At 44.4% G+C, this 26,471-nt stretch overlaps 1 protein-coding gene across 1 annotated transcript; it reads right to left on the bottom strand.

Annotated features, from left to right (window-relative positions):
* Positions 1–267: 267 nt before the first annotated feature.
* LOC142494679 (uncharacterized) lies at positions 268–24,797 on the bottom strand. The gene is made up of 5 exons (XM_075599112.1): positions 24,501–24,797; positions 23,031–23,108; positions 21,964–22,653; positions 3,252–3,325; positions 268–1,047 (listed from the first exon to the last, which is right to left on the bottom strand). The coding sequence occupies exons 1-5, from the start codon at positions 24,775–24,777 to the stop codon at positions 268–270; spliced, it is 1,899 nt and encodes a 632-aa protein (XP_075455227.1). The 5' UTR covers positions 24,778–24,797.
* Between the last annotated feature and the right edge of the window lie 1,674 nt (positions 24,798–26,471).

Genomic DNA, 26,471 nt, shown 5'->3' with positions numbered 1-26,471 from the left:
GATGGATGGGTCCAAGGACGCTCCAGAATAGGAAGAGGCTGAAGAAGACCTGGGGTTCTGTTGCGGGGCGTTTTGTTCTGAGAGCAGATGACACAAGACGACATGAAGTTCCTGATGTCCTTACGCATACCAGGCCACCAGAAGGTGCCCTCCAAGAGGTCAATTGTCCTCCTTGTACTGGGATGGCCTGCCGTTTTGGATGCGTGGCCTCATTCCATTACTTGTCTGTGGAAAGTGGGAGGAGTGAACAGGCGTCCCTCGGGTACCCTAAGGAATGCTGCTCTGTGTCCTTGTGATATCTGGTAGAGCGCCGAAGACGTTAGCTAAAAGGATACACGCCGGGGGACGTATAGTCTCCTGGTGATCCTCCAATTTATCCTCTACTAGGAATTGCAGAGAGGATGCGCCCGCTTTTATATTCTTGGAACTGGGGAGGTAAAATATGATGAAATTGAAGCGAGTGAAAAACAAGGACCATCGTGTCTGACGTGACCCCAAGCGACGCACACCTTCAATATAAAGTAAGTTCTTGTGATCGGTCAAGATGGTGATGGGGTTCTCTGTGCCTTCGAGTAGGTGTCTCCATTCCTCCAAAGCCATTTTATTAATGAGGAGTTCCCGAATTCCCACATTGTAGTTGCTTTCAGATTCTCTTGAATGTACTGCCTCATGGCCTTGGTCTCCGGGGCTGACAAAGGATAAGAGCACCCCCTGGGAAGAGTAGCACCGGGCGGGCAGAACATGTATAAGACAGTTATAGGGATGATGGGGTGGTAGTTCCTTGGCCTGCCCTTTATCAAAGACATCCCGGAACTCTTTGTACATCTCAGGCAGCTTATTCCCTGATTCCGGCAGTAGCACTCCAGCTAGACTTTTGGAAGGAGATGGACACTTCCCTTGACACTGTATGTTCCAACGGATAGGCAAGACTCCCGTCCAATCGATTTGAGGGTTATGTTGCTGGAGCCATGGTAGTCCTAGGATAACGTCCACAGAGGCGGTGTGAATGACATCTAATTGTATGCTCTCGGAATGGCCTCCAACGGCCTGCAAGAAAAGGGGTAAAGTTTGTAGAGTGATGAAGGAGGGTTGGAGTGGACGACCATTGATAGCTTCGAGACCTACGGGCGATCCTTATCTGTTATGGGTATTTTGTTCCTCTCCGCAAATCCCTGGTCAATAAAGTTCCCCCCTGACTCGGAGTCCAGGAAGGGCCGTGTGGCAGTCCTAAAGTTGTCCCTGCATAGTATGATAGGGGTGTAGACCCTGGATGGAAGTTTGGGAGGAGGAGAAGAGATGGTTCCCAGTGTGGTCCTCCAGGCTTTCACTGGGCTGTGGCAATTTAAAAGCGACGCTCTCTCACGACAATTTTTGATAGAGGACAAGGCGGAGGATCAACAAGAGTCTATACTTCCCTGAGCGTGTATACTCTCAGCTTACACCTTCGACTCACTACAAGACATCACGCAAGTTCAATGTTACATTCCGGAGAGTCTCAAGGTGCCAAAAGGACGCTTATTCATGGCACCAACATTTCGAAGGAAGGTACTGGCATTGGGTCATTTGTCAAAAAGCTCCGGTTATCCAGGTACAAAGAGGACGATCGATCTTCTGGAACAAACCTTCTGGTGGCCAGGGATGCGCAAAGACATAAAGTACTTTGTCACCGCATGTGCTACTTGTGCCTAAAATAAGACTCCCCATAACAGACCAGCAGGCTTGCTTCAACCTCTCCCAATCCCAGATCGCCCATGGACTCTCTCCATAAATTTCATCGTGGAGTTATCAGTATCTAAGGGGAAAAATACTATTTTGGTGGTGGCCGACCGTTTTTCCAAACAGGCCCATTTAATTTCTCTTAAAGACCTACCTAACACTCTTAAGCTATCCAAAGTTTTCATCAAGGACATTTTTCGCCTTCATGGAGTATCCCAATTCATCTCTAAATTCTGGCTTGCTTTTTGCCAACAACTAGGCATTTCCCTTCACTTTTCTTCCGGCTACTATCCGCAGACTAATGGTCAGACGGAGTGGACCAACCAATCCCTCGAGCAATTCATTCGGTGCTTTATCTCTGACACCCAGGACCATTGGACGGACCTCCTGCCCTGGGCTGAGTTCTCCCACAACAACCTACGAAATGAGTCCACTCAGGACTCACCTTTCGTCACCAACTATGGATTCCATCCTTCAGCTCTTCCTACTACAGGTTCCAATTCTGGGGTACCAGCATCAGAAAACAGGGTCCAGCAACTTCAGAAGTCCTGGGGAAGGACAAGCACAACCTCAAAAAAGCAGTGCCCATGCAGAAGAGACAGGCAGATCGGCATCGTCGCGATATTCCCACTTATAACCCAGGCCAGAAGGCATAGCTTGCTACAAAGAATATTCGTTTGAAGGCACCCACCGCTAAATTGGCACCTAGGTTCATTGGCCCATTTTCTATTACCGAAAAGATCAATCCAGTGGCTTATCGCCTACGGTTGCCAGTGTCTGAGGATTCCTTCCGTTTTTAACACATCCCTACTCAAACCCTTCATCCGGGGCCCCCAGTCGCCTGCTCCAGCACCACCCCCTCAGCCTCTTCTAGTGGAAGGACAGCAAGAGTTTGAAGTGCAGTCAGTCCTGGATTCTAGAATTTCCAGGAGAAAACTCCAGTATCTAGTCCATTGGAGGGGCTTCGGCCCCGAAGAACGCTCATGGATCCCTCGAGATCAATTACATGCCACTAGGCTCACTCAGGCCTTTCATCGGAGGTTCCCTTCTAAACCATCCCTGGGATGCCCAGAGGTCGCCCCTGAAAGGGGGGGGGGGTTCTGTCAGGATCGGAATCAGGCCCCGGCTCTGTGAGACAACCTGCGATGTCACGGTGACGCGCGTCAGCTACAACCTATGCATAGGCGCCATACCACTTGGAAAGAAAATACATCAACGACCGGTCCCAGGCTCTGCCCCTGTGACGACACGGGCGACGCATGTCGCATGCTACCTACACGCATGTGCCGCGCAGACACAGGCAAACAAGGGGTTAACACTCATCAGCTGCTCCACACCTGTAGTGCTTTCTGCCCCGGCCTATCAGGAGACAGGATACGTCTAACTACTCATTACCCTGCAGCTGTGTGCTGCCTTTCCGTTGGCTGCCTGTCCTTTAAATGCTCAGCCAGCCCTCCTGCAAACTGGCTGAGCATAAACTTAGGTTAGGCCCTGCCTTGTCTTGTTTTGCTTTCCGTTTTGACCACAGCTCGTACCTGAACCTCTGCCTTCTCTGGTCCATAGACCTCAGCTCGCTTCTGGACTTCCACTCTCTCCTCCTTGACCACGGCTACGGATAACGACGATTCCACTCTCCAATCCCTGACCACGGCGAGTATATACTACCATCCAGACCTCTCCTACCCTGACCCGGCCACACAACTATTTCTCTGCACTCCGGACGCGGTTACGTGGTTGTAGATCGGTGGCTACTAACATCCCCACCTCAGCCTCGCGGTCCCGTCCAGTTTGTGGTGAGCACCCATTACATTCTACACCTTGACCTCGCTACACACATCGACTATTCTACCTCTCCAACCCTTGACCACGGTGAGTATCAACACTATCCTATTTCTCCTACCCTGACCCGGCCACACGACTACGGATCTGCATACCTGACGCAGTCTCACAGCTGCAGGCTGGTATTTTCTAAATCCCCATCTCAGCCTCACGGTTCTGTCCTGTTGTCAGGAATCGGCGTTCTCCGCACTCCCCACACAGAGCACTCACTTCCCTCGACGATTCCTCTGCTCAGCGCCGGGCGCGCCCGCGCCATCCCGCGTGCACACCTGCACCATCCACTGGCTCGGTCCACACGCGTACACGCGTTACGGAGCGCGCTCAGTCTGCACACTTCTTTCCGTCCCCCGGACCTCAGGCTCCGCCCCCGCAAACCGCACGGGCATACTCAGGTTACCAACAAGTCTCACCTGGCCTGTTATGCCTGCACCAATCTGAAGTGTCTCCCTGTAGCTCTTCCTGTCCCGCCTCCGTTCCTAATTGGACCTTCCTGCTTTATCTAGCTCCTCTCTGCTCTCAGTCTTTGCTCGACATAGTCTCTGCATGGAAGTACTTCAGGATTCTCTCAGTGTTTTCACAGGTTCTGACACAGCTTGTACGACTACCCCCTCTGGCTCTCGATCTCGGCACTCCTTGGACAACGCTCACTCTGATACCCCTCGAACCCGGCTTGGACTACGACTACGGAACTTCTTTAACCGGTACCGGCAAGTATTGCTAGCAAACACCACCTGGCCTGGCAACGCCTAATTCACCACACTCCGGACACACTCCTTCTTCTGCGGGTGTGTTCCTATACGTCCCCACCTCATTATAAGGGACGGGTCTGGTCTGCGGGCAGCACCGGCGTAACATTATGTCGAGCCCACAAGACGCAGACCAGACTGACATGGCCTCCATGATGACGGCCATGTATCAACAAGTCCAGGCCCTAACGGACCAAATGGCTCTTCTCACTCAACAGGTTCATGACATTTCATTTCAGGCACCACATGTTGCCGCACTGCCACTGTCGCCAGAACCAGTATCCGCCGTGACCTCGGGCCCGAAGATCCCGGCACCTAAACCGTATGCAGGGGATCCGCATGCCTGCCGCGGTTTCCTCAATCAATGCGAGATCCAGTTTGAGATGGCTCCACAGCAGTATTCCACTGGTCGCAAGAAAGTGGCGTATGTTTACAGCCTGCTTACAGGGAAAGCGCTGACATGGGCCGCCCCAATTTGGGAACTACGTCCCTATATCACCCGCGACTACGCAGCCTTCAGACGAGACTTTCGAAAGGTCTTCGATACCCCCGCAGGCTAAGAAACTGCCTCTGACTCTTTGCTTGAGCTTTCCCAGGGACGTCGTTCCGTGGCCCAGTACGCCGTGGAGTTCAGGACCATAGCAGCTGAGACACGATGGGGCTAGGAGGCTTTGGTCTCAGTCTTCTGGCGAGGCTTAACGGATTCCGTAAAGGACGAGCTCGCCTCACAACCCAGGCCAGGGCTTCTGGAGGAACTCATCTCCCAAGCCAATCGAGTGGATCAGCGCCTTCAGGTATGCCGCCTCCAGCGCCAGCTTCCCCGATTTATGCCCTTCCGTGCTCCTTCTCCCAGATTCTCTCCAACCCCAGGACCTGCCGTCTCCCCGCTACCCGCTCTGGAGGCTCCTGAGCCGATGCAACTTGGAGTCCAGCATTCCCGGACACCGATGCAGCAAGCTCGCCAAGCCGGTGGATTATGTTATTACTGCGGATCCTCCGAGCATCTGGTCTGTGAATGTCCACTATGCCCGGGAAACGACCGAACCCAGTGAGTACGAAGGGGGACTCCCTGGGTGCTAAATCTCCTTGTCCCCTTTCCAGGAAGGAACTTCCCAAAAAATTGACCATTCCCGTTTCTCTCTCGGGTCCTACCTTCCGCACCTCCACTGCGGCATTTATCAACTCCGGCGCGGGAGGAAATTTCATGGACCAAACCTTCTTTAAACAGAACCAGATTCCACTCATTAGGAAGAAGTCTCCCGTTGCCTTTGTTGGGATCGACAACCGTCCGCTCACCCCAGCATACATTGCCTTGGAGACTTGCCCCATCACCCTTTCTTCTCACTCCCACAAGGAGACGTTGGCCTTTGATGTTATCCACGCTCCCAGAACTCCAGTCATTCTCGGCTTACCTTGGTTGTAGAAGCACAATCCTCTCATCAACTGGACATCCCAAGACCCTATTACTTGGAGGTCAAGGTCAGAGGAGCCATCTCCACCAGCCATACTTCCGCCTCAACTGCTGGCCAATACCTCTGTTCCTGAGGTTATTCTACCTTCTGTTTACCACCAATTCCGGGACGTTTTCAATAAGGTACAGTCAGACCTTCTGCCGCCACACAGGACTTACGATTGTCCGATCGATCTGGTTCCAGGTTACTCCCTACCCAAGTCCAAGACCTACCCCTTGTCGTTACCAGAATCTCATGCTATGGATGAATATATCCAGGAGAATCTCAAGAAAGGCTTTATTCGTCACTCCAATTCTCCAGCAGGGGCTGGGTTTTTCTTTGTCTAGAAAAAGGACGGGTCCTTTAGGCCTTGCATCGATTAAAGGGGTTTGAACCGCATAACTGTTAAAAATCGTTACCCCCTCCCCCTTATTACCGAATAAAGAGTGGAGACACCTGCTGGAGGGGTCGAAAGAGCCGTTTACTATTCTCACGGACCACAAGAACCTTCTTTACATAGAAAATGCTCGACGTCTTGGTCCACGACAGACTCGTTGGGCTCTTTTTTTTTCTCGATTCGATTTTCACCTTTCCTATATCCCCGGGACCAAGAACGTAAAGGCAGACGCACTCTCCCGAATACATTCTTCTGAAGAGAGACCAGAGGAACCTTTGGAGACCATCCTTCCACAAGAGAAGATTCTCGCCACGTCTACTTTCAAGAATCTTGACAAGATTTTGCACTCCCAGAGACGCATTCCCAAGGACTTGGTCGTTCCTGGCAACAAACTCTTCATACCTTCTAAATTTGTTCCAGAGGTCCTGTCTTGGGGTCACTCCTCTAAATCTGCAGGTCATCCAGGTTTTAAGAAGACTACTGATCTCATTCGTCGGAATTTCTGGTGGCCAAGGATGTCTCAAGATATTCTGGAGTTTACCCGCGCCTGTCCCACGTGCGCTCAAAGCAAGACTCTCCGTCAAAAGCCTCAGGGTTTTCTGTTACCTCTTCCAGTTCCCGACCGCCCCTGGTCCCACATTTCGATGGACTTCATTGTGGAGTTGCCCAGGTCCAGAGGAATGAACACTATCTTGGTGGTCGTGGACAGGTTCTCAAAGATGTCCCATTTTATTCCACTTAAGGGATTACCCACTTCCCCCGCCCTTGCTGATATCTTTACGGAGCAGATTTTCCGGATTCATGGGATTCCTTCGTCCATTGTTTCTGACAGAGGTTCTCAATTTGTATCCAAATTTTGGAGAACTTTCACCAAGAGATTGGGCATCTCTTCTTCTTTCTCTTCCGCCTATCATCCACAGTCCAATGGACAAACAGAGAGAATCAATCAATCCCTGGAGAAATACCTGAGATGTTTCATATCCGATTCCCAGGATGATTGGGCTCAACTCCTTCCTTGGGCAGAGTACACTGTCAATTCTGCTGAAAATGAAGCCACCCGGGAGTCGCCCTGCTTTATAAATTATGGATTCCACCCCCCCTGCCTACCCATCTCCAACATCCCTTCTGGAGTTCCAGCCGTAGATGAACGCATTACTGCCCTCCAAAACGCATGGTCTAGGATTCAGACTACCCTTCTCGACTCCTCCCGCAAATCGAAACTACAGTCCGATCGTCGTCGTCGTTCGGCGCCCAGTTACAAGCCAGGGGATTTGGTATGGCTCTCCTCTAAGAATATCCGCCTCAAGGTACCATCTCCAAAATTGGCACCTAAGTTCCTGGGTCCCTTCCCTATTTGTGAACAAATCAATCCTGTGGCATTCCGGCTCCAACTACCACACAGTATGAAGATTCCCAATGTCTTTCATGTGTCCCTCTTAAAACCATTCATCACCAGTCACTTCTTTTCGGATCAGACTCGAAAACCGGACCCCATTACTGTCCAAAATAACGAGGAATACGAAGACCAGTTCTTGGTGCAGTGGAAGGGCTTTGGCCCTGAAGAGAGATCCTGGGTACCTTTAAAGGACATTTATGCCCCGGCCCTTCTTAAGTCCTTCAGGAAAAAGTTTCCAGAGAAACCGTTCATGGACCGTCCTGAGGCCGTTCCTGAAGAGGGGGGTACTGTCAGGAATCGGCGTTCTATGCGCTCCCCACACAGAGCACTCACTTCCCTCGGCGATTCCTCTGCTCAGCGCCGGGCGCGCCCACGCCGTCCCGCGTGCACACCTGCACCATCCACTGGCTCGGTCCACACGCATACACGCGTTACGGAGCGCGCTCAGTCTGCACACTCTTCTTCCCGTCCCCCAGGACCTCAGGCTCCGCCCCCACAAGCCGCACGGGCATACTTAGGTTACCAACAAGTCTCACCTGGCCTGTTATGCCTGCACCAATCTGCAGTGTCTCCCTGTAGCTCTTCCTGTCCCGCCTCCGTTCCTAATTGGACCTTCCTGCTTTATCTAGCTCCTCTCTGCTCTCAGTCTTTGCTCGACATAGTCTCTGCATGGAAGTACTTCAGGATTCTCTTAGTGTTTTCACAGGTTCTGACACAGCTTGTACGACTACCCCCTCTGGCTCTCGATCTCGGCACTCCTTTGACAACGCTCATTCTGATATCCCTCGAACCCGGCTTGGACTACGACTACGGAACTTCTTTAACCGGTACCGGCAAGTATTGCTAGCAAACACCACCTGGCCTGGCAATGCCTAATTCACCACACTCCGGACACGCTCCTTCTGCTGCGGGTGTGTGTTCCTATACGTCCCCACCTCCAGTATAAGGGACGGGTCTGGTCTGCGGGCAGCACCGGCGTAACACCTGTTTGTGGCGAGCACCCATTACAGAGAGACAGGTGGGATAAGCATTCTGTATTTGAGTAAGGATATAACTGTTGCTTGTTTGAAGGGGGAAAGGTACCAGAGTAGAGATAAGAGTTGAAAATATGTGAGTGTAGGGATTAGAGTAGGAGCAAGAGGTTTGAGGAGATGGGAGGGAATGGGTTCAAGAAGTAATTGAGGGAGAAGATGAGATCAGCAATGACACACCCTCTTCTGTATCAGCGGAAAAACCGTTGAGGAAGGCAGGAGGAGAGTTAGGAAGAGGTGTAGAATGTGAGGAGGATACACAGGGGATGTTTTGACGTATAGAATTCACCTTTTAAATAGTCAGCAAAGTCCTGAGGTAAAATGGAGGAATAATAACAGGTAATAGATGGTGGTCTGAGTAGAGAGTCAAGGACAGAGAAGAGTCGGTGTGGGTTAGACTTCTGCATGTTGATTAGTGATGAAAAGTAGATTTGTTTAGCCTGGGAGAGGGCAGAGTTGAAACAGGATAGGATAAATTTGTAGTGAAGGAAGTCTGTGAGAGTGTGCGAATTCATCCCGAGTTGTTCAGAGATACAAGTGCAGGAACAAAGCATGCGTGTGGGAATTTAGCCAGGGTCTGGGGTCAAAAGGGTGAGAACAGCAGAGTAAAATAGGGGCATGTAGATCAAGACAGGAGGATAGGGCAGAGTTGTAGTTCCTAACCAGGTTGTCAGAGTCTGGAGCAGAGCAGAAAGAGGAGAGGGAGGAGCGCAAAGTGGAATCAAGAGCTGGTAGGTTAATAGAGTGCAGATCTCTGCAGAGACGAAGGGTAGATGGAAGGGGAAAGGTGAGAGAGAGAACATTAGATGAGATGATGGTCAGAGAGAGGAAAGGGTGAAATGGAGAAATCAGAAAGAGAGAGTTTTTTTGTGTAAACCAGGTCCAGGTAGTGGTTGTCATTGTGAGTGCTTGCTGCAGTCCATTGGTGAAGGCCAAAAGAAGAGGTTAGAGAGAGAAAGTGGGAAGCCCAAGAGAGAGAAGGGTCATCAATATGGCAATTGAAGTCCATAAGGAGAAGAAAAGGGGAGTCGGAGGAGAGAAAGGAGAGGCAGGATTCAAAGTGAGGAAGACAGAGGGGGGATTAGTAGAGGTAGGTGGGCGATAGATAACCGGCATTTGGAGAGGGAGAGAAGAAGAAAGCTGGACAGTGTTAATCCTCAAAGGAAAGAAAAGAAAGAGAGAGAGGACTAGGAAGGATTCGGTAGCCTCAGATTGAGGAGGGGATGAGCCCTACGCCTCCACCCCTTCCATCAGGGTGCGGAGTGTGGGAGAAAGAAAGACCACCATAAGAGAGGGCAGCTTCCAGTGCAGAGTCAGGCTGAGTGAGCCAAGTCTTAGTTATTGAAAAAAGGAGTAGAGAGTGAGAGAAAGAGAAGTCATACACAGAAAGGAACTTGTTAGAAAGGGAGCGCGCACTCCAAAGAGCACAGGAGAAAGAGAGAGGAAGGAGAGTTACAGGAGATGGGTATGAGGTTAGAGTGGTTTACACCACAAGGAGGTAAAGTTGATTGTTGGAGGCGAGTATGAGAACATGTAGAAATATGATTACAGCCAGGGTGATGCTGAGCAGGCACACGCGCTCTCGTTCGCCGCAATGAAACACATTGCTACAAAATGTGTCGCCAACGTGAGCGCATGTGCCCGTGAGCGCTCAGCTGCTTGCAGAGACAAGTAAATTTGATTCTGCCACTCGCTGGCGCGTTACGTGCGTGGTCCGCCCAATGAGGGCGAACCAGCGATGTGACATCATGGTCGAGCCCCCCCACTCACGCGCCACAAGCTGGCCAGGAATCGCATGGCCAAGCAGAGAGCATTCCAGGTATATGAAGTAAATGCTGCACATCTTACAAAATAGTTAGAATGATACAATTACCGGTGCTCCCGTGCTTGAACGAAAGCCTGTTTCCAGTCCTAGATCAGTAGTAGAAGGAACACAGGGCACAACGGATTTCTGCAAATCTAAACACATTTATTGAGCCAACACAACGTTTCGACCTACACGGTCTTTATCAAGTGACATAGTGGCATAACACACAATCCCAAAAGACAGCATTTAAATAGCACCCTAATCCCCATAATGCAATATGTCCAATTAGCAAAGATAGAAAACATGTGCTGCATATCTCCATTCCTCCAATGTCCACACCCATGATGCAATCATATAACCTCTAATTTAGCTGCCTCAAGGCTGCCTCCGCAGATTTTTCCTCCATCTTTATTATGCTGCGTCCATGTCCGATGACGTCATCCTCCTGGGTCCTGTGTAGTGGAACCCAATGCGTTTCAGTGTCTGCGCATGCGGACCCAGGAGGATGACTGTTGTTTCTTGTTCATTGTGACACTGGTTGTATTTTCTATATTTTTGTTTCACAAATGAATGTACAAAAACTTTGACTTAAAATGTATGTCTTTGTTTCTTATACAAGTCAGTAAGACAGATGTGCAACCTTTTTGTCAAAAACACAAATGTTTGCCTCATTTGGGAAGCATCCATAGTGTTGACATACTCTATTCTAATGTATTGATATTCGATTAGTAAACCATTACATCAGATTCTGAAACTACATGAATTGCATTAGAATGTTTCTTCAATATAGCAGCTCATACTACATCAAGGTCAGAAGAGCTGACATCTAAGTGAGTCACATCTAAATAGCTTATTGTCCTCGTCCAAGTCAGCTAAAATGACTTTTCATGTATGAATGAGATACTTTTAATTTGCCCCTGTCTGCACCATCCGGCTATCTCTCCTGCTTGACACAGCTGTGCTGTTACTTTGTGTGCAAGTGCTGCAGTAAATGCCTTTTCTCTGATGATTCATCTCTAAGTGGGAGAGAGATTGACAATTATGGGGGGAAACTGCACCAATACACCCACCTCTGCAAAAGGAGGAGAAATCAGTGTTGATTCTAACCAAGCTCAGAGAAGAGACTGAGGCCTCATTCACGAAACCACGTTAACAGTTCAGCACACTAACGAGTATTAATGCAAGTTGGCCTTAAAATTGTGTAGGTAGAACAGGTTTCCAGCAAACGTGGGTTGATAAGAGCCAAGCAACTTGTTACGTGGATTACTTTTCTAGGGGATTCTGTGCTGGTAACTCCCGCAGTGCCTTATTGCAGGAGCTGCTGGCTTAACAACTTCTTAAAAAGCAAGGGTGAGCTCACAGCACATGTCACTTACAAAACAGAGCACACAAATACATAGAGGAAAAGAGCCTCAGCAGGGGTTAGATACAAGGAAATGAGAGAACTATTATGTTGTACGAATCTGCATAAATGCTCAATACAAAATAATAATTCAATATGTGATTCATGGTCCTTTCTCCTGCATTCCCTCATTCAGTCAGCAAAAATTGCAATCAGCAGTTACATCCAGCAAAATATTAAGAAATGTAAATTTGTTAGAGCATCTTTAAAATATTCTGCTATTTTGGACCTTTACCCAGTCTGTCAAATATTAGTGGGCCTGTCATAAATGTTCTCCATTTGAAAGCAGGTTACACCGAAAAACAAGAAAAACTGTAGTGTGAATGTTTTCATGTAATGTAATAGCTGTTTATGTGCTTAATTTATCAAGATAGACGTAAATATGAATAAAATAATAATGCACAAATTATACCAAGTATTAGACTTCATGGTTTTCCTCTGTGTGCTGCCATGTTCAGTGTTCTGCATCTCTCACATTCTGTGATGTCATTTATGTCCCTGCCTGTGACGCGGACCATTTGATTATAGCAGGAGGGGAGTGTTTAAAATGTTGTGATTGTAATATAAAAATGTGGTTCCACTTGGGATTTATTTTTTTCCCTACGTGTGAAGCAGGGAGTCTCCCGGAGCTTAATCACATTCATTTCGGCCTCGGGGAACCCTGGTTATATTTACTAATACTAATACTTACCTCCGAAGGTGCAGCCAGTACCATACCCTAAAGGGGAAACAAAATCTCTTACAGCATGCAGGCCAATAGGAGGCCACAACATAATCTATCGCAGCTTCCTTTTGGCCCACATGCCATGGGAGATTTAAGACCACCAGCAAGTACCGGCAGTACATACAGAGCTATAAGTGTCTCGGTCAGGGCCGGCCTAACCTTTGGCTGGGCCTGAAGTGGCATGCTGGCTGCGGGGCTGCTCCTCCTGTAACATCATGACGTGACGACAGAACGTGATGTTGCATTGTCATGGCAACTCGTCGCCGTGACAACTTGACGCTACAGAAGGAAGGCTGCACAGCATAAGGAAAGACCCCCCTGCATGTGCATACACGTACTTCTCCCCCGCTACCTCTCACCTCCCCCAGCTATCTCTTAATACACACACCCCTCCCCGCCTCCATACCTTGTGATGAGCAGCAGTGCAGTCCTGCACAGGCTCAGGGACTTCCCAGCTCCCCTCTCCTCCAGGTCTTCTCGCTGCTGTTTTGGCAGAATTTGGAACCCAGCGCCAAACAGGAAGAGGGAGCGCGGGGCCTCACGAAGGTCAGGAGCCCAAGGCAGCCGCCTTGCCCATTGGACGGCCCTGTTTTCAGACTGAGAATGCAGGGGGTCCCTGGACCTTAAATGCCTTTCAGCTCAGGAGACCCGGTGCTTCAGGACAAAATAGGCTTTAGAGTCTTAGGCCCATATTCTGTAAGGTATGATAAGCTCAGACGATGTGCTATCGCATGAAAGCCCCATTGACATTAATTGGACTTTTCCTGCGATAGCACATCATCTGCGCTAAACACACCATACAGAATAAGGGCCTTAGACTTTGCAACTCCCTGTATTACTAGTTTTAAATGTTTATATCTTTAACATACATTTAAATAAAATTAAAAAGACAAACAATAAACAATGTCTTACTATATTAAAAAACAGTTTTGTCCACCCCTTTGTGAGATATAGCTCATCAGAGGCATCATAATGCACATATATAGTCCTGAGTGGATTCTGAGGTATTGGGGGCACAGAAAAAATCACGCAAAATAGCACTTAGTGTATAAATTGTAAATTCCAGAGATCCTCTGTAGCTTAAATGATAATAGATATATAGTCAGGTTTGTTGATAGAACATAGGGCCTCATGCAGTAAGCGTTGATAAGGGAATTATCGCCATTTTATAGCCAAAATTGGGTTTGAGATTCAGTAAGCGCCGATAAGTGCTTGATATCGCCATGTTTCGGAGCCGATTATTTTGTTATGGGCAGTCGGCTGCCGATAAGCCTGTTTTCGCCACTGATCGCCACTTTTTTAAATCGGCTGGATTCAACAAAAAAAAACAGCTTATCGGGGCTGATCGGCACTACGAAATTGAGATGTTATGGCCAATTTCTCCCGCCAACTAAAGTTGGCAGTTTGGAGGGGAGAACGATCGCTAAGGCTGCCGGAACGGCACTTAGAAAAAAAAATCTTCTGTACATCAATGGAGTCAATGGAGCGGGGACGTATAACAGTATAGTACTGTTTACGTTTCATTGCTCACAATACAAACGTCATTTGCATTACAGTGTGGGGGCATTCCCTGCATTGTGTCACAGCTGACGTGTATTATTTGCATAACATTATACTTTTACATGTTTGCAGCATTTGCGGGTCACATTACTCATCATGTGATGATGTGCCAAGGGAAAATACTATACTCAACTCTTAAAGGAGAACCTCACATCATATCACACATTTTACTGAACTGAGCGACAATTATTTACATGATGTTACACATGTCACACATGTCACACATACACAGTATATTCATCTTCCTTTACATTACACAATGCTTGTAATGTGACACGCATCTTTAAACGTTCATGTACATCTGTCTTCTCATGTTTACATATACTTTTGGGTCCTCCCTATTTTCATGACGTCACTTATTGGACGCTCAATCACATTGCATGTTTACATTGTAACCGTAGCATTACAAGCACTTCAACCTAACTTATACACACATGTACAGTAATTCAGCATTGGGACACCTTGTTAACTCATTCTATACCAACTATCCTCCTTACAGAAATGCATGCATATGCACACGACTATTCATTGTTGTCAACATGTCACAATAACATGCCTAATTACACATGTTACAGAAAACTTTTCCCACGTCAATCTCAGCCTTTTTGCCTAATTACATGATTGACTGTTGCGTTCACAAGTGTTACATGCATTGCACATGCAACTATTTATTTGCAAGCAATGTTTCTACAAAGGTTCACGTCACATCATTGCCAAATATCATCATTCCCTGCAGAATACACACAACAAATACTTATAACAAGAACTGCACACAGCTTGCCACAGAAGTACTTTATTATGTTAATGTAACACCTTGCATTTTACTATGTCACCTGACATCATCACATACCTATTTAAAGGACGCCCATTACCTGATCATTCACAGCTACTCATTTCAAAATGTTGAGATTGTTTAGGAGACGGAGGAACATTCTTTTCTATGACATGCTTGATGATGAAGACAATCATATAGGGCAAGGGAGGGACACACCGAGGGACAGTGACAGGGACAGTCACGCGGATACGACAGAGACAGGGAGAGGGACAGGAGATCAGAGGAGAAGACAGAGGAGACAAGTTGTGCCTCGTCCGCGTCTGTACAGGGAGAGAACCCTGTTAGATGGGATGAGTGAGGAGGAGATTGTAAGTCGCTATCGTTTGAGTTCAGCAGCAATCTTAGCTCTTTATCAGGAGATAAGGGGAGATTTAGATTTTTTCACAGCCAGAGGTCGTGCAGTCCCTGGGCTTGTTAAAATGCTGTGCTCATTACATTATCTTGCTTCCGCGTCATACCAGACAACTGTGGGCATACTGGGCGGGGTCTCGCAATCTACATTCTCGCGGGCCTTGACCCAGTTTCTCTATGCACTCAATAGACGCGCTAGGAATTATATTCATTTTCCTACAGAGGCGACAGCGTGGCTGGAAGTCAGGACTGGCTTTTATAATATAGCAGGGATACCATGTGTGCTGGGTGCAATCGATTGCACACATGTTGCTTTGATTGCACCTAGTCAGAGTGAGCATGTGTACCGCAATCGTAAGCACTACCATTCACTCAATGTACAGGTGGTATGTGATGCGACGATGAGGATAATGCATGTGGTACCCAAATTCCCTGGTTCCAGTCACGATTCCTCCATCCTGAGGAACTCTTCAGTCTTCCATGCGTTCGAAGAGGGACATTTTGAACATGGTTGGCTGCTGGGTGAGTACACATTTACATGTTCTAACACAAAACACATTTTTATTTAGGAATGTTGGCATTGTACAATTTGATCACTAATGTCAGCTTATGTGTGCTCCATTCATTATAGGTGACTCAGGATACGGAATTAGGCCGTGGCTCTTGACTCCGGTGCTAAACCCTCAAACTGAAGCAGAGGAGAGGTACAATGCAGCCCATATATCTACAAGATCTGTTATAGAGAGGACATTTGGCCTACTCAAGACCAGATTTAGGTGTCTGGACAGAACTGGTGGGGCTCTTCTATACAAGCCTCAAAAAGTGTCTGATATTATCCTTGCCTGTTGCATTTTGCACAATGTTGCACTCAGGCACAATGTACAATCAGACCTAGCTGAGCCTTTGGTAGACGAGCATCCCACCCATGTAGCTGCTGAAAATGAACAAACAGCCAGTGGTGGCCAGACACGCCAGAATCTCATCAATTCATTTTTTTCTTGTAAGTAAAAACATATATGTTCCAAGTTCTACTTTTATAGTTACATTATGTTATCTTAACAATAATGTTTTTTTATATACCCTTCTGGTAGGACACAGATGAATATGGGTTGCACACCTTTCTTTTCTCTGCTGTGTGCACAAAGGGATGTGGCACCGGTATGTTATTGTTGCACAGGTTATATAATCCCTCTTCAATTGTACTTTAGTTGTGTGTATGTGAATACAACTGGGGTAACAAAGCACTAATATTTTAGCATTGTGTTGTTCCTTATGCTAACACAATACACATATTATGCCCATACTCATTCATGCTTCTAGTATGCTTACATACAATGTTATTGGTGCAGTGTAACATGTACATCCATATGATGTGTACACCAGCCTGATTTACATTTTGAATGTCATGAAATATACATGGTGTTGCACATTTAACACCAAATACACACTTTGCTGTGTTGTTTACGGTACTGAAGATGGCATGTCAATGTTTGCAATTTATATATTGTTCCTTTGCATTATAGGTATATCTCCAGTATGACTGATCATGGTATGTATATTTGCTGACATCTCTCATAAGATGTGCCTACATCAATCTTCCTATAATTATTTGAAGTCAAAACCCAACATATTGATTTAAACACAAATGTTACATATATGTACTTTCTGTATCATGTATATGCATTTAGCTACTCTTGAGCTTTCATGTGCATTGTATTAGAAAATGATTACTCCCATTTCATCACATTTTATGTATGTTTCCTTATAAATTCCATTAATGTAATATAGAGGTGTTTGGAGACAAGGGGATAACTGTAGTTATTTCTTTACTTACGGGAGATCATTCATCACGGATGAAATTGACTGATCATAAAACTCCATGCATGAATGCCTGCAATCACAACAATGCGTACTACATCTTATATTTAGCAATGTTGGTGTTTTGTAATGCTAGGAATTAATAGTCAACATTAATTTAAATTTGTGACATGTGTATGTATAAGTCACACGTGTGTGGATGTGTCCTACATGTACCAAGTGTTAAACTGTTAACAGAGAAGACAAATTTGTCACTAATGTTACTGTCATTTAGCATTTATAATTTACCAATATGACAATGTTGGTAATATTTTTGCAATATAAATCACGTCACTTCATCATTATCATGATAATAATTATCAAGTATTGTCACAATTGTAACGTCAATCACGTGCACATTAGCATAGACACACTTTGTAAGACAACTGTTTGTGTCTGTATCAATTTGTGTAGGATCCATGTATAACACCGACAAATGATAACACCAGCTTTATTATGGTAGCTTATATCATCATATTGACTATACTATGTATTTTTAGAACGTTTAATAAACACAGTAAACTATAGTTAGTTAGGTTAATGAAATATACACAGAAACGTACTTCATTACATGATGTTGATGTCATAATCAGAACATCATGCATTGTAGGGGACCACAACATCTGGCCAATAACATTATTTGCTACAGTCCCAAACCATTTTATCAACATACCCATGTAACAAGAGATTTTTAACAAGAAATGGCTAGTTGGTTGTAAGTGTCCTTTACATTGGGAGAAGGAGTGGCTCAGTGAGTAAAGACACACACTGGCACTGAGATTTTGAAGCAGGGGAGTCTGGTTCAATTCCCGGTGTCGGCTCCTTGTGACCTTGGGCAAGTCACTTTATCTCCCTGTGCCTCAGGCGGCAAAAAATAAATTGTAAGTTCCACGGGCCAGGGACCTCAGCCTGAAAAATGTGTCTGTAAAGCGCTGTGTACAACTAGCAGCGCTATACATGAACATGCTCATATTATAATTATTATTATTATTATTATTGTTACATAGTTTCGACAGTCATACGTTCCATTACACAATAGAATTCACAAATGTGTTAGCAGAGTGGGAATGGTTGTTATATATAAAACACACCATGCCATAAAATGATAGTAGTCATTAAAGAACACTCAATAAAAATTCATGAGGCACTATTTTGCAACATCATTATGTTAATTAAGTGCTTATGCAATATAGGCATAAGGGTATCACATTTTTAATTGTTTGTTAATAAGCGCTGCAAGCAATATAAAATTAGTTCCATATGTAGTATAGTAGTCGTGGCTCCTCCTCACAATCATCTCATATAAAGGTAGACTCTTCTGAAATCATACATTGATCCGATTGTATCTTCCCCGACATCTCTGAAATACAGCAAACACATGATGGTCAAATATGGCACCTTACTATATATGTATCCGTGACAACGCATTACACAGCTCTATATGATTGTGTACATACACACGTCACTCACTTATATGTTAGAAGTACAAGTGTACATCAGTATGTAATGTTTCTTTAAATTTGTAGCAGGCATAACTATGTATATGATGTGAACGTTGCCTGTATACTGAAAAATGTGCGCGCACATCTTAGTGTGCGCACGCACTTCACGCTTGGCTGCACTAACTGTTAGCGCATGCGCAAAACAAAGCGTACGTTGTGCGTTCAATACATCTTGAAAATACCATTAAACATAAAATCTTTATTTCAAATACAATGAATACGAAACTACATTCGTTCTAAACGAGTACATCTGTATTCTTTTTAAACAGACGTGTTTGGACAGAAAGGACGGCCGATAACACAATGCGCAAATGCAATACGTGTGACGTCATGTTAAACCAGCGTGAAACGCACGCTAACACTCCTCCCACTCAATTAACATTCGGCTAACGCCCACTTTACGGCTACAAACACTGAGCCGCACACATGACACACTGCAGTTCCCGTTACTATAACAAAACATGACAGCCAATAGGCTTTGAGGCGCGCACGTCGCTTGGGGGCGGGACTTACATCCGTAATCCTTTTTAAGGACGCCTTGGGCCATGACAAGGGTCCCACGTCATACGTGGTGGACCCGCTTTTAAATGTTGCATGATAACAAAACAGGTATGTGTTAGAGTTATGTTAAAATGTTGCTAATATGGTTAAAGGGATAGGAAAGTACGTATATTTATTCCGTCAGCAATGTGTACTACTCTTTCAGGTTATACTATATTGTATTCGGCAACAATTTCTTTGTGATCGCTACATGTTATGCAGTCTGCAATGTTACGCTGTATCCACGCATTGAAAGGGAAAATGGTGGTTAAAAAAAAAAAAAAAAAAAAACATTTAAACGCACAGTCAACGCATAACGGTTGTTATATTTACCATTCTTCTAGAATTAACTCTTCGTCTGGCTGCAACTGGTCGCTCCAGAAATGCAAGGCATTTTCATCCACGCTTGACCCACCCGCTGAATCCAGTATGACACACATCTCCTCCATGAAGCGCTCATAGGAATCGCCACTGCTTTCTTCAAACAATTGGTCGGGAGGTAGGTTCATTTCTACTGGTTCCCATTCCAATGCATTTTCAGCTGAAAGGCTTGGTACATAATCATAGTACTTTTGTTGTTGTACAATGTGGGTTTCAGGAATGGAGGGTGCAGATATTGCAGCAGGTATCGATTCACACGGAACAGTAGTAGCGGATCCATTGCTATTGGCATTAGGAATAAATATGCCTTTCACAACAATATATGTGCCCTCTTTCAGGGTAAAATGCTTTTCCTTTGCAATCTTCCAGAAACCATAGGTGTGTTCTAGCTTATCCTGCACACGTTCAAAAAAGTCATTAGTTGATAAAGTGAATCTTATTGAGGAATTAAAATTCCGCGCATGCCTACGGTCTTGGTAATAAGGATATTTAGCTCGAATCAAATCATAGATTTGGCGTGTGCTTGCTTTGTGTCCGCGACTGTTTAAAATTGCTTCTGAAACCATGTACTTATACCCTAAAAGGGGATTCATATTGTTAACGAATTCATCAGCCATGTCAGAGTAGCACAAAAGATGTGTGCAGTTCTGTCTTCTTTGCTCATCAAAATGATTCTGCTCAATGGCTAACAAATTCCTGTGTTTCGTTTTCAAGGTCAACAAAAGTAACTACTTTTACTCCTTATTTCAAACGCCAATTGGATGTGTCCTTTTAATTGGGTTAAGTTTTGTGGTTAGTGATAGGCGAATGTGGGAAAAACATGTATCATTTTTTTATCTCGTTTGTGAAAACATTCCTACACTTATTTCAGTAACATTGAGTTTTCTATAAAAATAACAAAGAGCACTGTGTGAAAATAGTGCTTAGACAGCCATATCAGTAAATACACACACCTGCAAAATGAAATGTTTTTTTCCCACATACTTTTCTGTGTGTATTTGAAAGTCTGGTTAACTACCTGTCTGCATGAGTTTAAATACGTGTGTATCTATATATATATAAATATATCTCTCTCATAAAAAAAAATATATATATATATATAAAGTGTATATTGTACTATATGTATAGTGTGTGTGTGTGTGTGTGTGTGTGTGTGTGTGTATATATATATGTATATATATATATATATATATATATATATATATATAATGTATCTTTTTTTTTTTTTTTTATATTGCAGGAGTACACACAACATATTGATGGCAGTAAGTAGGCCTTGTATGAAACCTATTTAAATGGTGATAAACATGAGTGAATTAAGTCATAAACATTTGTTTGCACCCAATAATGTTAGAGGCTCACACTTAGTATAGTTGTCAAACATTAGGCCTGTATTATTAAAATAGTGTGTTTTCACAAGGAAGCATGAAGTGTATGTTTTTTGTAAATACATCTATACCAGTTTAGATAGTACTATATATATACACACACACACACACACACACACAGTGTGTGTCTGTGTGTGTGTGTGCATATATCAATACATACTACATATATTTTAGTATAAATTCAGAGATGTTCTTGAAACAAGAACACATAAATGATTAAAGGACAACATTACAATGGCCACCAAAGGTAAGTAATATTTAACACAAAATCCTGCTGTACACGTACAAGAAAGATGTTTGCAGTTAAATAGGTGCTTTTATAATTGCATGAAAATAATATGCACATGCAATGATTACATCAATTAACACACCCAAATGCAATGTTTTGCTGCAAAGTCAATGGCAGCTTCTCTAAACTTAGCAACTGGCTCCTGGTGGACCATTACTGAACAGACGATTAAAACATAAATATTTATAACACTATTCATTAATTAGGAGTGTTAACATTTCCAAAACTTCACGTGTACAAGAACATACTTGAAAGTTTGGAAACAACACAGTCTTCAGCATACATACAATAGTAATTAGATAATCTGAAGTCAACAAAACAAGGCCAAAGACATATTTTCTGAATTATAACATTTATTTTTTTTGTTCCTTTTGCGAGCGAGTAACAGGCCTGCTTGTTGTCTCTTGAATTTTCCTTTTTCTTTTGCCACCAACTTTAGGCACAACAGAGCCACTTTGAGTGGCCTCTGGCACTTCACGGGCAGGGCTTGTGGCCAGTGACTGTTCACCTACGGGGCTTGTGGCCAGTGACTCACCTACAGGGCTTGTGGCCAGTGACTCACCTACAGGGCTTTTGGGCAGTGATTCACCTACAGGGCTTTTGGGCAGCGATTCACCTACAGGGCTTTTGGGCAGCGATTCACCTACAGGGCTTTTGGACAGCGATTCACCTACAGGGCTTTTGGGCAGCGATTCACCTACAGGGCTTTTGGGCAGCGATTCACCTACAGGGCTTTTGGCCAGTGACTCACCTACAAGGCTTTTGGGTAGTGACTGTTCACGGACAGGGCTTGTGCCCACTGACACATGTGAGCAAGTTGGTAGACACTGCACAAGTGATGGTTGGTCTGTTTCATGTGTGTCTTGTTTTGTTTTTGTCGCCTCCTTTGTAGGTGTCTGCTGCTGAATTTGTACAGATGGCAGCGGTAGGATGTCATCAGGAACCTGCACAGCAATGTCTGCTACTTGACCGGTAACATTTGGGCCTGGTGAATGAATATCAGATGAATGTGGTGAAAACTGACCTGCATGAACAGATCCTGGCTGGGAGGTGTTGAATTGTGGTACATTAGTCATTCTCCAGTAATTAGCTTGTGTTTGCTGAACAACTAATGCTTCGAATGAGGTGTTGATTTTTTGCAACTGTTTAGGCACTTCAATGAAGACTCTGTGGAGATGTGCCAATTGTGAAACTGTTTCTTCCTGCAGTGCAATCATCCTTTCCAGCACTGTCATCAGGTCAGAATGGCGACGATTTTCTGCTTCCACAATTTTTCCCTCAGAAGCTACAATTGCATCATATGTGGTATTTGCTGGACGTTTTGGCGGTAAAACAGTTTCAATTGGAACCTCTTCATGGTCACTTGCTTGTATTTGTGTGTCTATGGCGGCGGCGGCATCATCATCATCATCATCATCATCAAAATCCTCTTCATCATGTTCTACAAATAAATGTACACATTATTAAATGGCATGTTAATCTCTGCTGTGTTACTATGTAATTGTACTGTGTCATAAGTAACATAAGTAACATGTTTCCATACGTTTTATAACGTTTTATAACCTCACATTAAAAACTACCTTGACTTAAGAATAATGTTTGGACTCAGTATGAAATATGAGTGAATGAAAACTTGCTGTAAACTCACAACTCCTACATGATAGTTAACATCACTAACACAATACAAGTTGCCTTACACTTCATTTTCACTGACACTAAGTAATCCTATTTAAAGAAGATGTGCAAAACAAATAATGAACATGACAACATAACATATAGAAGAGCACATATTATATGGCCACCAACTGATACACTCACCTTCTAGGTGTGTTGAGCTGGCTGACCCAGGTGAAGACACTTGTTCAGTCTCAGGTGACACATGTCCTTCAGGGGCAACTATATATAACAATAACATAAGTTTTACATTTACATGTGTAAAACAAACAGTTATTGTATGTTCTGTATTTATGAGTACCTAACAGCATCATTTCCTTAACCCAAAATGTGTGTGTGAAAGTGAACATAAATAGTTGTAATAACAATGTACATGCCTGTGTACTTAGAACTTTTGAGTTCCCTAACATAAAACATACTATGTTCCTGCAGTAATGCGTGAGGATAAATAGATAAAATTTGTACATAAAAATCATATGTTGTGTAGTGATATCAGTATCATAATGTACATAACTATCATGAGATGACCATTCACAATGGTTATCATGAAGGTGGTCATATTGCAAAAAGTGTTGTTTTTGGTAGAGGATATGTGTGGTACATTAATATAAGATGTGGCACACATGAATGTGGCTGTGACTAAACAAGACAACACATGCAGTGTGTGATAATGTGTCGTTGATAGTAGTAGTTCAACTATAGATATGAGTGAACTAATGTGTGACGTACGCTTTGATAAGTAATGAGTTGTTGGGGCATTTAGTAGCTAAAGTGTAGCTTTCAAATGAGTGTGATTAACTTCAGTTGTGCTAGTCAGGTTGTAAGAACGGTATTCCCTTCCCCAAAAAGCCTAATCAGCCACACCTTTCAATTACTTGAAACAGGTGAAAATGGTGTGAACTAAGTTGACCCTAAAATGAGGCTGTAATTAGTGTGTGTGCTGAACCCCACCCCCTCTGTTGAAGTGTATGCTGTGATGAGATATTAATTGCAGCTGCTTTAACACAATGGTAGATGAGCTAAATAGTCGTGTGCAGTTTTTAAGTTATGAAAACAATAACATAAAATATGATACGTGTGCCTCATTATGCTGTCTGTATATGACTTAAAGCAAAAATGGACCTTTTCATAAACAACTATAGATGTGTTAGTGCAAGTGATGTTTGTAGGCCGTTGCATGCAATATATTTGATGCATGCTTAAAATAGGCAGTAATGTCATGTTTGTCGGAGTAAAATAAATAAAATACACAATAATATTATACATATTTCTGTTCTGTACCTGTAGCTAGTAATAATTTCTCATTAACATGTGTTACACATGTGTACTACCCTGTTGTTCCCCATCTTCGCCCACCATCAATTGCTTCCACTGCAGCAATGCATTTTGGGAATTCACATGTAAATGAGCACGCAATGGCACGTGCTATATTAGTTACTGCTTTTAGTAGGACTACAACATATATGTCTATTTTGAGATATATATATATACAGAATCAGACATATACATATATAGATGCAGGTATGCTTATATTGTGAAGACAGTATAAAAAGCAGTGTAACTATGCAAAATAACTGTAAGCAACGACACGCCTAGTACAGTAATATTTCTCACCTGGTGGAAATTGTGAGGGGTAAATTCCTATATCACGGTCACCAGGTAAGCCTTCCACGACGACGGGAAGTAATTTTGCCCGAAGCAGCTCCTCCAATGGACTTAATATGAGACGTTGTGGTGTCGGGCCACCTCCAGTGCCAGTAGCATGCACGCGTTGGTGTTGTATTTTCTTTTTCAATTTGGACCTAATATCATCAAATCTCTTGTGACAATTCCGCTTGTCCCTCACATGATTCCCACACGCATTGACACCAATGACTATTGTGTCCCACATTTCTTTTCTGCTTGCTGAACTTGTCCGCCCTTGAAAAACATATAAAATATATGAGGTAAATGAATAATAATAGAAGCACCAGTTTCCTACACTGCTAGCTGTTCCAAGAGATAGCAAACATGCTGTTTTATGTGTAATATGTGAAGCACATGAGCATTCACTACTAAACCTATACATGTAAGCAAGGTTGCATTCATATTGTATGCAGTTATGGCAAATTGACCGCCTGTGTTTAGTTGTCCTTGTAAGGCATGATAAAAAGCTGTGTTTCCAGACTAATTAACATAGAAAGATATTCTGAACCCATATTTGCATATGAACAAAACTCAGATGACCTAGGATCACATGTATTTGAATAATAAATGTAAAGGTACACTTACCTAGTAAATGTCCATATATACTGTCATAGTGCTCCAGAATGCCAGTGACAAGAGCTGTATTTTCCTGGTCATTGAAGCGAGGATTACGTGGCTTCTCCACACGTTTCTTCCGAGCAGGTTTAGGGTCAGAGCTTGGCTGGTGCTGACTGGACTCTCCTTCTTCCAATGGAAGAGCCTCCAAAAGCTGCCCACCAGCAAGCACGCCACCACCATCCACCCCATCAGCAACTGCGCCACCAGCAGCACTCACAGCACCAGCACTCCCACTCCTAGCACCAGCACTCCCACTCCTAGCACCAGCACTCCCACTCCTAGCAACAGCACTCCCACTCCCAGCAACAGCACTCCCACTCCCAGCAACAACACTCCCACTCACAGCAACAGCACTCCCACTCACAGCAACAGCACTCCCAGCAACAGCACTCCCACTCCCAGCAACAGCACTCCCACTCCCAGCAACAGCACTCCCAGCACCAGCACTCCCACTCCCAGCAACACCACTCGGTGCACCAGCAACATCACTCCCCTGAACAGTACGTTCACTCCGACGCGTACTCGCATGAGTAGCACTCCCACTCCCACCAGCATCACTCTTCCCACGCTTTGCGGGCATACTTCCAGCACTCACAAAAAACAGACAACTAATGTACAGCCAATCACACGAAACACTTCCACATATAAAACAAGACAAAGATGTAAACAAAACAACAATGGACAAAGCTCACCCAATACACAACAAGTCTCTCCGTCAATATGCAAATGTTCAATCAGCCAGCTCTGTGCGTCTCTCTCTCTCTCACTCCCAACAACACAGAGAATGATTAGCAGTACACGTTGCCTTTAAATATGGCGCGCAATCCAAAACATGCTTGTTTCGCCTGATTCAGCAAGATTTGTGATTGGGCAACCTATCAGCACCCCGCCACGCACGCCGATACACCTGTGTGTGATCGGATAATCATCGTGAGAGTGGGCGGATTTGTTTTCGGGTTGATTTTGAATGTATTCGGCACTTACTGCATACGGAGAGGAAAAATCGCCATTAACATGACTAATCGGTAAGCTTGCCGATTTCACTTAATCGACGCTTACTGCATGAGGCCCATAGAGAGAGAAAAGGGAGGGAGAGAGATGTGTGGGGGAAGATGGAGAAAGTGGGAGAAAGTGGAAAAAGAAAAAAGGGATAACCTGCCTTTAAAAGTGCCATTCAATTTAAAAATGGACCATAAGTCAACTGATTACAGTGATGGGCTTCATTTGTTTGTGTTGGCAGCTTTTGTTTCCAAATTATTTTGTTTTTAAAGCAGCACATCC

The sequence above is a fragment of the Ascaphus truei genome, chromosome 5, assembly GCF_040206685.1.
Source record: "Ascaphus truei isolate aAscTru1 chromosome 5, aAscTru1.hap1, whole genome shotgun sequence".
Lineage (NCBI taxonomy): Eukaryota > Metazoa > Chordata > Amphibia > Anura > Ascaphidae > Ascaphus > Ascaphus truei.
This window is presented reverse-complemented; position numbering and strand designations above follow the sequence as displayed.

What these genes read in the sequence shown, in the direction of transcription:
- LOC142494679 (XM_075599112.1), bottom strand. Translation starts at nt 24,777, where the DNA reads ATGTGGGACACAATAGTCATTGGTGTCAATGCGTGTGGGAATCATGTG. An exon ending in ACTACCCAAAAGCCTTGTAG is followed by an intron (nt 3,326 to 21,963) that starts GTGAGTCACTGG and finishes CGTTATCCGTAG; the next exon opens with CCGTGGTCAAGGAGGAGAGA. An exon ending in CAGAGAAGGCAGAGGTTCAG is followed by an intron (nt 1,048 to 3,251) that starts GTACGAGCTGTG and finishes CTTTTCTTGCAG; the next exon opens with GCCGTTGGAGGCCATTCCGA.